This window comes from Mandrillus leucophaeus, unplaced genomic scaffold, assembly GCF_000951045.1.
Source record: "Mandrillus leucophaeus isolate KB7577 unplaced genomic scaffold, Mleu.le_1.0 Scaffold171, whole genome shotgun sequence".
Classification (NCBI taxonomy): domain Eukaryota; kingdom Metazoa; phylum Chordata; class Mammalia; order Primates; family Cercopithecidae; genus Mandrillus; species Mandrillus leucophaeus.
The window spans coordinates 140,139-151,419 of record NW_012101710.1 but is presented as its reverse complement, the minus strand read 5'-3'; the positions used below and the strand labels follow the sequence as shown (position 1 = coordinate 151,419).

At 60.5% G+C, this 11,281-nt stretch overlaps 2 protein-coding genes across 3 annotated transcripts in view; one reads left to right on the top strand and one right to left on the bottom strand.

Annotated features, from left to right (window-relative positions):
• AP5Z1 (adaptor-related protein complex 5, zeta 1 subunit) overlaps positions 1-2,448 on the top strand; it is a 21,231-nt gene extending 18,783 nt beyond the window's left edge. The window contains exons 13-16 of the mRNA XM_011976933.1: positions 666-763; positions 1,485-1,617; positions 1,698-1,912; positions 2,141-2,448. Of these exons, the coding sequence (XP_011832323.1) occupies positions 666-763; positions 1,485-1,617; positions 1,698-1,912; positions 2,141-2,411 (717 nt within the window). The 3' untranslated portion in view covers positions 2,412-2,448. The remainder of the gene's footprint in view (positions 1-665; positions 764-1,484; positions 1,618-1,697; positions 1,913-2,140) is intronic.
• A 5,598-nt stretch (positions 2,449-8,046) lies between these two features.
• Positions 8,047-11,281, bottom strand: part of RADIL (Ras association and DIL domains) — an 89,209-nt gene continuing 85,974 nt past the window's right edge. For both annotated transcript variants that reach the window (XM_011976916.1, XM_011976917.1), the window contains 4 exons: positions 10,612-10,954; positions 9,117-9,256; positions 8,572-8,711; positions 8,047-8,423 (listed from right to left, as the gene is read on the bottom strand). In XM_011976916.1, coding sequence (XP_011832306.1) covers positions 8,321-8,423; positions 8,572-8,711; positions 9,117-9,256; positions 10,612-10,954 — 726 coding nt within the window. In that variant the 3' untranslated portion in view covers positions 8,047-8,320. The remainder of the gene's footprint in view (positions 8,424-8,571; positions 8,712-9,116; positions 9,257-10,611; positions 10,955-11,281) is intronic.

The following is an 11,281-nucleotide window of genomic DNA, read 5'->3' as shown; positions in this document are numbered from 1 at the left end:
CCCTTCATCCCGGCAGGCCCCGGCCCCCATCCATCCCCTTCATCCCAGCAGGCCCCAGCCCCTGTCCCATCCCCTTCATCCTGGAAGGCCCCGTCCCCTGTCCCAGCAGGCCCTGTCCCCCATCCCCAGGACAGGGCGAGTGAGTGGCCTGGGCGCTGGTGGCACAGCGGGGGCCAGAGCAGTTTGTCCCCCTGCTGCCCCTGATAATTCAACATCTGCATCTGAGTCTAAAATAAAGGCTCCCACAGGCTGGTACCCCGCCCTCCCCAACCGTTGCTGCTTCCCACCTCGGGGAGCTCTACAAGCCGGACGCCAGTGCAGGAGAGCCTGGGAGGTGGGCAGGCCGGCAGGGCGCTGGGCACAGGGCTGGGTGTCGCCTGGGCGCACCCTTGGCTGAGCAAGACGTGTCCCCAGCCTTGCAGAGCAGAGGAGCCGCGGAACAGAAGCAGCGCCTCTGCGGGGGGCACGCAGATCTGCCCGGGGATTCCCTCCCTGTGCCCGGATGCTGCCAGCTGAGTCTCTGTGTCCCTGGGTGTTTGGGAAGGCAGTGGACGAGGAGTTTCCAGTCCCTCAGCTGCCCCCCAACCCTCACCATGGCTTCATCCCCCACCCTAGGGCTTGCAGTGGGGGTGGGGCTGAGCCTATCTCCCACTCCTTATCCCCAGGTGGCTGACGGGGCCCTGATCAACCAGCTGGCGCTGCTGCTCCTGGGCAGGAGCGACTCACTCTATCCGGCCCCGGGGTATGCAGCCCGTGTACACAGGTGGGTCCCTCCCGCGCCACCTCCCCATCCCTGGACAGGTGCCTCCTGGACCCCTTCCCCTCCCCTTCCCCTTTCACCTCCCCTTCCCCTTCCCTTTCACCTCCCCTTCCCCTCTCCTTCCCCTTCTCTTTCCCCTCCCCTTCCCTTCCCCTTTCTCTTCCCGTTCCCCTTCCCCTTCAGTGGCTTCAGCTGCATTCCTAGGTGGGCCCTCAGCAGCCTCAGACCCTGCCACCCCCACCCACAGCCCCATGTGCAGCCCCGGTGCTTCCTCTCTGCCTCTCAAGAACATTCTCCTGTCCCTCCCTCTGCCGAGCCTGTCATCTTCAGGGTTGGCTCAAGTCCCTCTTCCACACCCTGTCCCCTGGGGTCCTTCTCTCCAAAGGCCTGATGCACGCAGGCCCATCCTGGTTCTACTCTGAGCCCGGGCCTGAGGACAGCGCCAGTGCCAGCCTTCTCCCCAGTGAGAACAGTTCCTCTAGGGCTGGCAGTCATCTGCGTCCCCCTATCTGAGGGTGCAGCCTGCACCTGCCACTCACACGCTTCCTGGGTCCCTCCAGGCCCTTGGCCTGAAAGGGGTGGCTGGGGTGGGGATGGGGTCAGAGGTCTGCGTGGAGCAGGCGTGGGGACCGGGTGAGAGGGCTGCACGGAGTCTGCGTGGGGATGGGGTCAGAGTCTGCACAGAGCAGGCATGGAGCAGGCATGGACCCGGCTCTCTTTGCAGTGTGCTGAGCTCCCAGTTCCTGGCCCTGTGTACGTTGAAGCCCTCCCTGGTGGTGGAGCTGGCAAGAGACCTGCTGGAGTTCCTGGGCAGCGTGAACGGCCTTCGCAGCAGGGCGAGCCTCGTCACCAGTGTGGTAAGGCGGGCGCTGGCCTCCCCTGGCCGCTCCTGACCCAGGAGGCCTGGGTGGGGGCTGACCTCTGTCCCCGGGCCTAGGTGTGGGCCGTCGGCGAGTACCTATCCGTGGCCTACGATCGGAGGTGCACTGTGGAGCAGATCAACAAGTTCTTCGAAGCCCTGGAGGCCCTGCTGTTCGAGGTCACCCAGTGCCGCCCCTCTGCTGCCCTGCCCAGGTGTCCCCCCAAGGTGGTCACCGCGCTGATGACCACCCTGACGAAGCTGGCCTCCCGGAGCCAAGACCTGATCCCCAGGTGCCTGGTCGGGGAGGGAGAGAAGTCTTTGGACTTTCCTGGGGAAGAGATGTGGCTTGTGAGGTCTTCCCGTCCAGGTGTCTTGAAATGGTGGCAGCAGCGCAGGTCCTGAGTGGCCCTGCTGAGCTAAAGCCATTGTTGGGCGCTTCAGGGCCTGGTCCCTCCACACAGACCCCTGTCCCTGGGAGGGGAACATCTGCAGCTGACAGTAGGGACCCTCTTCCCCAGGGCCTCTCTGTTGCTGTCAAAGATGAGGACCCTGACTCAGAGTCCAGCCACCGGCTCCATGCACGGCGAGGAGGGTGCGGAAGCCATCTGCACCCGGGCCACGGAGCTGCTGACCCTGCTGAAGATGCCCAGTGTGGCCCAGTTTGTGCTCACACCCAGCACAGAGGTGTGCAGCCCCCGATACCACCGCGATGTCAACACGGCGCTGCCCCTGGCCCTGCGCACGGTCAGCCGGCTGGTGGAGAGGGAGGTCGGCCTCCTGCCGGGATGAAGGGACAGCGGCCAGGGACGCCGGTGCAGATGAAGAGGGCGAGGGAGTTCTGGGAGAGGAGGCAAGGCCCAGGGTGCTCTTGGCACCCTCAGACCCGTGGGGCTGGCCCCTGCTCACCCTCTGGGCTTTGTCTCCGAGCCTTTTTCTCCTGGGCAACGCTGAGCTGAGCTGAACTGGAGCCATGGAGCGGCTCTGATTGGCGGCTGAGGCTCTGATTGGCGGCTGAGGCCCTGTGGCCGGGCTGGGTGGAGGCTGCTTGGGCTGTTTCCTAGTCTTTGTTTTTGGACAGTTTAGGGGCAGAAAGAGCTGCAGTAAAAATAAATCTCCTTTAATAAGCGTCTGTGTGAAGAGTGCGCAGTCAGTTGCCTTACCTGCCTTGCACCCTGGGGAGAGGGCCAGGGATTGGAGGCCCTGCAGCTGCTGCCAGTCCTGGGGGCTCAGCCGAGTGCGCCGCTGCTGCTGCAGAAACCAGGTCATTTGTGCACAGCTCAGAAGGCAGTGACGGGAGTTCCCAGGGGTGGTCACTGCGCTGGGTGGTGCGCTTGGTCAGTGCCCTTTTTGATGCCCTTGAATAGCTTGAAGATGAAGGAAAGGGGCCGGGGACGGCTGCAGGCGCTGTCGCCTGTGCAGGCTGCAGCCTCTGGCCATTCTGAGGGAAAGTCCCAGGGAGCCACCTGAGTGGAGCTCAGAGCACTGGATTCGCGCGAAGGGGAGGTGCCTGGTTGTGCGGCCCCGGCCCCGCCACCTTCCTGGGCCTTGTGCTCCTACCCGCCGGGCCATCGAGGCACAGCTGCGTCCCACGTTCCGCCCGGTGCCTGGGACGGGCTCAGCCGCCAGGGGGCGCCGCCGCCCCGCGAGCCTCGCGCCCCGCCCCCAGACTCACTCCCAGTTCTGGCTCCGCCCTCGGTCCCCGCTTTTGCTCTGGCCCCGCCCGCCTCCCTCCAGCCTCGGCCCCGCCCCGGGTCCCCCATCGCTCCGCGGCTAAGAAACCACGCACTGAAGGCGGCTGCGGGGTCCTGCCCCTTGCCTAGCCTCAGGACTACGGGGGGAGGGGGCGAGTGACGCGCAAGGGGCGGAGCAGGGGACACCGTGCGGGCACAGGAGCTCCCCAGACGCCCAGGCCGAACCCGCGGGGTCCTCACCGCCAGGTTCCAGCCCAGGAGGCGCTCGCCCGCCCCGCAGCCTGGGCCTGGGGTCGCGTTCCGAGCTCCAGGGCGAGTGGTGTCCCCCGCAGCGGAGCAGGCTGGCCCCAGGACAGCCCAGGGTCGCGGAGCTGGGGTCGCAGGAAAGGCTGGCGCTGGCAGGCGCTTCCTTCCGCAGCGCTGTGTTTGTGTTTCCACGTGGAAACACAGCAGTGCACGTGTAGAACTGTGCACACCAGGGCGTGCGTGCACACGTGCATGCACGTGCGCGGGTCTCAGGATCGCTTCCCCGCGCGGTGCACGACCCAGTCTGCAGCAGGGTGTCTGGGGGCGCTGGTGGGCCCATCCTGAAACTCAGAGAGCGCGGGGCTGTCCCTAGCCTAGCCTCGGAATGAGTCTCCCACTGAGTCCCCAGCTCCCCTCCTGCCCTGGGGCGGGGCTTCCCTGACCGGAAGGCGTCGGGGCTGTCCTGGCTCCCAGCTGCCAGGCATTCATGGGGCCACCGCCCAGGTCAGCTGGTGCTGAGTCCGCAGCCCATGCAACTGCGCCGGGCTTAGGACGGGGAGTGTGGTTTGCGGGGCCGTCCCACTAATCTGAGTGACAAGAAGGAGCTCATGGCCACAGGACTCCGAGGGCACGTCCCCAGCCTAGGGAGGAGCGGCCTCCAGGTGGCCTCCAGGAGGCAACTGGGAAAGGGGCAAAGCTTACCAGCTCTCAATTTTTAAAAATAAACTTTGAAATTTTAGAATAGTCTCAGATTTGCAGAAAAGATGATGAAACTTAGAAACATTATATGCTAAGTGAAAGAATCCAGACCCAAGGCCACATACTGCATGACTCATGTCAGAGGCGTGGGAACCAGAGCAACTCCATCTTGAATAGGGGTTGGGTAAAACCAGGCTGAGACCTGTGGAGCTGCATTCCCAGGAGGATAGGCGTTCTTAGGGGATGAGACAGGAGGTCAGCGCAAGGTACAGGTTCAAGATACAGGTCCTGAAGACGCTCCTGATAAAACAGGATGCTATAGAGAAGCTGCAACCAGGGTGTAGCTTCTGCACCAAGACAGCAACCACGGTGATCTCCAGTCATCCTCGCTGCTCATTAGCCGCTAATTATCATGCATTAGCATGCTAAAAGACACTCCCACCAGCGCACTGACAGTTTCTAAATGCCATGGCAACGTCAGGAAGTTACCCTATGTAGTCTAAAAAGGTGAAGGACTCTTGAGTTCTGGGAAATCTTCATCCCTTTCCTAGAAAACTCATGAATAATCCACCCCTTGTTTAGCATATAATCAAGAAATAACTATAAGTATACTCAGTCTAGCAGCTCATGCTGCTGCTCTGCCTATGGAGTGGCCATTGTTCTTTTTCTTTTTTGTTTTGAGACGGAATCTTGCTCTGTCGCCCAGACTGGAGTGCAATGGCATGATCTCAGCTCACTGCACCCTCTGCCTCCCGGGTTCAAGTGATTCTCCTGCCTCAGCCTCCCAAGTAGTTGGGATTACAGGCACGTGCCACCATGCCCGGCTAATTTTTGTATTTTCAGTAGAGACGGGGTTTCACCATGTTGGCCAGGCTGGTCTCGAATTCCTGACCTCCCACCTCGGTCTCCCAAAGTGCTGGGATTATAGGCATGAGCCACTGCGCCCGGTTGTTTTGTTTCTTTACTTTCTTAATAAACTTGCTTTCACTTTATGGACTTGCCCTGAATTTTTCCTTGCTCGAGGTTCGAGAACCTTCTCTTGGGGTCTGGATCAGGACCCTTTTCTGATAACACATGAAATATCCACAAGAGGTGTAGCCACAGAGGCAGAAAGTGGGTTCGTGGTTGCCAGGGCCTAGGGGCAGAAGGGAATGGGGAGGCATGTTTTCCCCTTGGGAAGTGACAACAATGTTTTAAAACTAGACAGTGGTGATGGTTGCATAACACTGTGAACGTGCTACTTGCCACTGAATTATAACTTTAAATAGTTAACTGTATGTGAATTTCATTTTAATTTAAAAAGTGGTGACAACTGAATATGCACCAAGCATAACTGGTATATTAATAGTAACAAGTCAATGTCAGTTTTCAGGTTTTGCTGCCATGCAGCAGTGGGAGAAGTTGGTGGAGGTACACGGGACTCTGCTATTTTTGCAGCTTCCTTTGGATCTATAATTATGTCAAAATAAAATGCTTTTAAAACACAAAAACAGGCCGGGCGCGGTGGCTGACGCCTGTCATCCCAGCACTTTGGGAGGCCAAGGCGGGCAGATCACCTGAGGTCAGGAGTTTTGAGACTAGCCTGGCCAACCTGGTGAAACCTGGTCTCTGCTAAAAATACAAAAATTAGCTGGGTGTGGTGGCGGGTGCCTGTAATCCCAGTCAGGAGGCTGAGGCAGGAGAATCACTTGAACCTGGGAGGCGGAGGTTGCAGTGAGCCGTATTGCACCACTGCACTTCAGCCTGGGTGACAAGAGTGAAACTCCATTAAAACAAACCAACCAACCCAAAAAACAAAACACCCATAAGAAGTGTTACTTTTCAAAGTGTTGTGGATTGTCTGGGGCCCAGCTGAGAAGTTGTTCTGTTCTACGTAGGATCCCACTACGTGGGATCACTCGTGGGACTGCATTCGCCTGGATGGTCAGCATACAGTGGCAGCCCTCAAGAGTCCTGCACCTCAGCTGGGCGCTCCAGTGGCCAGGGGCTGGCTGGGCCTCCCGGACTTCACGGGGCCTCCCTTCCTTGGGTTGAAGCCAAGAACGTCCTTCCATGGATGCTGAGTTCCAGGAGCATGAAAACAGAAGCCAAAGGCCCTTGAGTCTGGCTTGGAAGTCCCAGAATATCACTTACGCTGCATCCTATTGTTCGGAGCAAGTCAGAAGGTCGGAGAATATTGCAGAGAAGAAGAGATAAGCCCCTTCTCTTTGTGGGAGGAACTGTTGGTGGCCACTTTTGGAAATGCCTTGCCACTGTCTTTCCTCTGGCCACTACAGTCCACACCCCTCCCACATAAAAAATATACTCAACCCCCTTCCACTGTAAGGCATCAAATCCGAGTCCAGCATCCTGGGATCTGCACCAGGTCCAGAAATGCAGATGGTCCAGAGCTGTGAGACACTCTCAGCAGTGCTAACACACATGCTGTGGGAATTCTCGGAAAAGAAAGAGAACAAGGCCAGGCACGGTGGCTCATGCCTGTAATCCCAGCACTTTGGGAGGTCTAGGCGGGCAGATCACTTGATGTCAGTTCGAAATCAGCCTGGCCGGCCAACATGGTGAAACCCCGTCTCTACTAAAAATACTAAATTAAAATTAGCCAGGCGTGGTGGCGTGTGCCTGTAGTCCCAGCTACTCAGGAGACTGAGGCAGCAGAATTGCTTGAACCTGGGAAGCGGAGGTTGCAGTGAGCTGAGATCGCACCACTGCACTCCAGCCTGGGTGACAGAGCGAGACTGTGTCTCATAAAAAAATTAAATAAATATTTATATATTTATAAAAGATATGAATATATTACATATAATATATAATATACAAATTATTATATAAATTATTTTATATATAACATCTTAAATATATATACACACACATTTTATATATATATATTTTATCCAGTATTTTTGGAACCTGGCAGTGGTCGCCTTTTGGAGCCAGGCGCAATGGGGTGCCGCACACAGAACTGGGCCGGACGCGCTGCACCTCGCAGTAGCGCACACCAGGGGGCAGCGTGGGGCTGCACGAGGCCCAGGGCCTGGGACGGACCCAGGACACCAATTTGGGGACCCCGCGCGGACCTCTGTCCCCGTGAGGGAAGCATCTGCAACTGACTGGCTGGGACCCTCTTCCCCAGGGTCTCTCTGTTGCTATCAAAGATGACCCTGGGCCACCAGTTCCACCACAGCGAGGAGGGCGTGGAAGCCGCCCGCACCCAGTCCACGGTGCTGCTGACCCCGCTGAAGATGCCCAACTACCCAGGCTGTCACTGCGAGGCCGGTCCTGCGCACGGTCAGCTGGCTGGTGGAGAGGGACGCCGGCCTCCTGCCCAGGTTAGGGCCGGAGGGCGAGGATTAAGGGCCTGCGGCCACCAGCCTGGTATTAGGGCCAAGCTGGTGGCTTTCTTAGGGGAGAGGAACTCGGGAGGGAGCAGGAGTCCTGGGAGAGGAGGCAGGGCCCAGGCTGGGCTTGGGAAAGGCCCGTCCACTTTCCAGCCCCTGGGTGTCTAGACCTTTCTCTGGGGCCTGTGCTGAGCAGCGGGATCAGAAGCCCAGTGGCCTCTGTGCCAGGTCTGGTCCCTGCTCCAGCTGTGAGGGGCTCCTGGAGCTGCTTCCGGCAGTGCCCTGTGTCTGGGCGGGGCGGGGGCAGGGAGAATCGGTTCAGATGATCCCCTGATAACAGCAGTTGCTGCATTCCCCCGTGCCGGTGGCAGGCAGAGGCCACGGGCAGCCCCTGCAGCCCCTCCGAGCGGTCCACGCCTGCTACCTGAGATGAGACCCCAGCAGGTCACCCTCTAAGAACGGGAAAAATAGTTTATTGAATCCGTACTTCTCCATTAAAGTCTTTAAACATAAAAGCTCTGTAACAAACATCACAACGTCGCATCATCTACCATATAAATAAAACCTACACTGAGATGCATGTTATCAACAGGCGTGTCCCCAAGGTGAGGCTCCCCACCTGGGACCCGACTTGGTCAGTTACAAAACAGGGATGAAGGCGGGAGGAAGCCCCGTGTCACCGGGCAGGACCGGGCGCCGGGCGTGTGGGGGTGTCCTCGCAGTCCCCCTAGGGGGGTGTGCGGAAGTGGATCTTCTTGGCTGTTTCCACGTCAGACTTGGCAACCAGGAACCGCATCTTCTTCCCGCCGTGACGGATCAGGTCCACGGCTCTGAAATCCACGCCAGAGGTGGGGGTTGGAGAGGAGGGCACCAGGGGAGCCCCACAGGGTGCAGCCGGGCCTCTCCTGCTACCCCAGGTCCCCTCCCCTGAGCAGGGCGTCTGGGAGGAAGGGTCGGGCGTGCATGCGATAGGGGTACCTCAGGTAGCCAAGACCCAGGAGGCTGCTGCCGTTCACCTCCAGGATACGGTCCCCTAGCGACAGGCGCCCATCGGCCGCTGCAGGGCTGCCCGGGAGCAGGGTCTGGATGTAGAGCCCAGGGGCGCCCAGGCGTGTGTGCTGGGGACAAGCAGAGGCCTCAGAGCTCTGCAGGCCCCTGACTCTCACTGTCCCCAGCGAGGACCCCCGCAGCCCCTCCCTTGGCACCTACAGGCCCCTGCCTGGCATCCAGCCAGGCCCACTCATGGTTTCACGTGTCCCTCCAGAAAAGCAGTGGACACCACAGTCCCCACAGGCCCAGGACAGACCCCAAAGGCTTGAGGACAGAGGCAAGAGACAGCAGGCCCAGGGGGCACGGCCGTTGGATAGGCCAGGTCCTCCGTCCCAGCTGCAGGGACCACCCCACTCTCCTCCCCGAAGGCCTTCCTGTAGCCATGTGGCCACGCAAGCTGCAGCCAGGCTCGCATGAACGGCAGAAGCCAGGCAGCCTGCACGGGGGTGGGGTGGGGGTCCTGGGCCTCTCACCATCCCGTCGATCAGGCCCATCCCCAGCCCAGAGGGGCCTCGTTCCAGCTCCACGGTGAAGACGTAGCAGAAGTCCTCGGTGCTGGAGCTGCGACTGGACGGGGCTGGAGGGGACTCGCCCTCAGGGGCTGCAGAGTCTCCTGGGTGGGGGCCGGGAAAGGTGGGTGGGAGTGAGGCGCCAGGAGTCAAGATGAGGAACAGAATGTTCTGGCCTGGCTGCCTTTGCAGGAGGTTAGGGATTGGACAGCCTCCTGTGGCTCCCAGGAGACACTGTTCAGGCACAATGTGACCGAGGACCCAGACACTAGGGTCAGGGTCTGCCTGTGAACGACACCCCCACGTCCCCTGAAGGAGCACCTCAGTCCCCGCCCCTTGCAGCCCCAGGACACTGGCCCCTCTGGGGGACGGCTGTTTTCCGGCTCTGGGGCCCCAAGTGGTTCTGTGCTGCCTCCTCAGCAATCTCTGCGCTTCTTCCTCCTCCTCCCTCCACACCCAGATGTGACCATGTGCACCCCAAGGGTTCCCACCGCTGACCAGACTGGAGCCCCAGGCCCTAGCCCAGCCCAGCCCAAGCACCTGCCCTGAGGGCCACCAGCTTCTGCCCTCTCCATAATGGCGATCCCGCCGCGGGAGCACTTGGGTCAGAGACGAGCTGTGCCCCTGAGCAGGTGGCCTGCCTGGGACCCAGCTCTGCCAAGTGGCCCCAAGCCACAGGGGACACTCTGAACTCTGCACACGCACCCAGGACACTTCACTCCTGCAGGGCACACCCAACCCCCTCACACGGGGCCAGGGCCACTTGGGCTGCCGCACCCTCAGTGCCCTCCCCAGCCTAGCCCGGCTGTGCAAGCACACTCATGCACACATACACTCACAACCATGCACACACGTGCAAGCATGCCCATGCACACGTGCACTTACAGCCATGCACACACACCCATGCGCACAGATGCACACACAGTGCACACCATGCAGACACCCAGGCACACAGAGATGGACACACAAGCACATCCACGCACACACCCATGCACACACGCACCAGCACACCCATGCACCTGTGAACACACCTATCCACACGCACAAGCACACAGGCACACACAGGCACACACAGGCCCTGCCCCAGAAGGCTCCAGCTCCACCTCCTCCCTGAAGACCTCTGGGTTCCCCTTCAGCACATCCTCTCCACTGGCTCAGACATCCCTTCCTCCGCCTGGTGCAGGAGTGACTCTGAGCCGCTTTCTAGACCCTCTCTCTCCGAGATCACAAAGAGTATCTGCCCAAGACGTGTCAGCGACTGAGCAACCGTGTGGCCCAGCTCCTGGGGGGCTGAGCTGCCCTGAGTCCTCTCCATCTGGCCCCATCCCAGGTTGCAGGTGTCTGTGGGGCAGGTACTGAAAGCCAGGACCCCAAAGGTGGAATGACCCCAGGGGACCGGCCATCACGGTGCTGTGTGGGTCTGGGGTGGGTTCCCGCTTGAGCACCAGGCAGGCCTCACCTTCCAGAGCTGCGCCCCGGAGGCCGCTGGGTCCGTTCCTCTGCCTTTCTGGGAGCACTTTTCCGCAGGGGCCGCCAGACTCTGCCCAGTCGGGGTCCCCAGGCTCAGGGCCGAGTGGAGTGCTGGGAGGCGTGAGCAAGCAGGACGAGTCCGTGTGCGGGGGGCCAGCCTGGGAGCCCCCACGGCTGGGTTGCCTTCCAGGGGGTGCCTGTGCCCAGGGAGCCCCCCTCAAGGGAAGAGTACGCTCTGGGGCAGCTTCCCGGGCTGCTGGGCCAGGGTCCCTGGAAGCCAGGGGGCAGCTCGGGGCCTCTGGATGCCCGTCAGGGATCGCGTGGTGCATACCCTGGGGAGAGGAAGGGTGACAACTCAGGCAGAGGAGAGGTGGCCCGGTGGGCACAGCACTTGGGCAACTGGGCAGCCTGCAGGCAGAAGGGCCGCCAGGCTGTGGGGGCAGAAGTCAGAAAAGGACTCCTGGCAGCCTGTGCAGCCTGAGACGTGCAAGAGGCAAAGGGCTTCCCCGCCATCGGTAAGCACGGCCTGCGGTGGACCAGGACTCCCGGGGTTCCCAGAGCTCTGGCCTGCTGTCCCCAGCCCAGCTCCCAGGCCCTCTCCTGTCCTCTTGCACCTAGGGGCATGCTGTCTGGGCCCCTTCCCCGGGTACCTCAGGGCA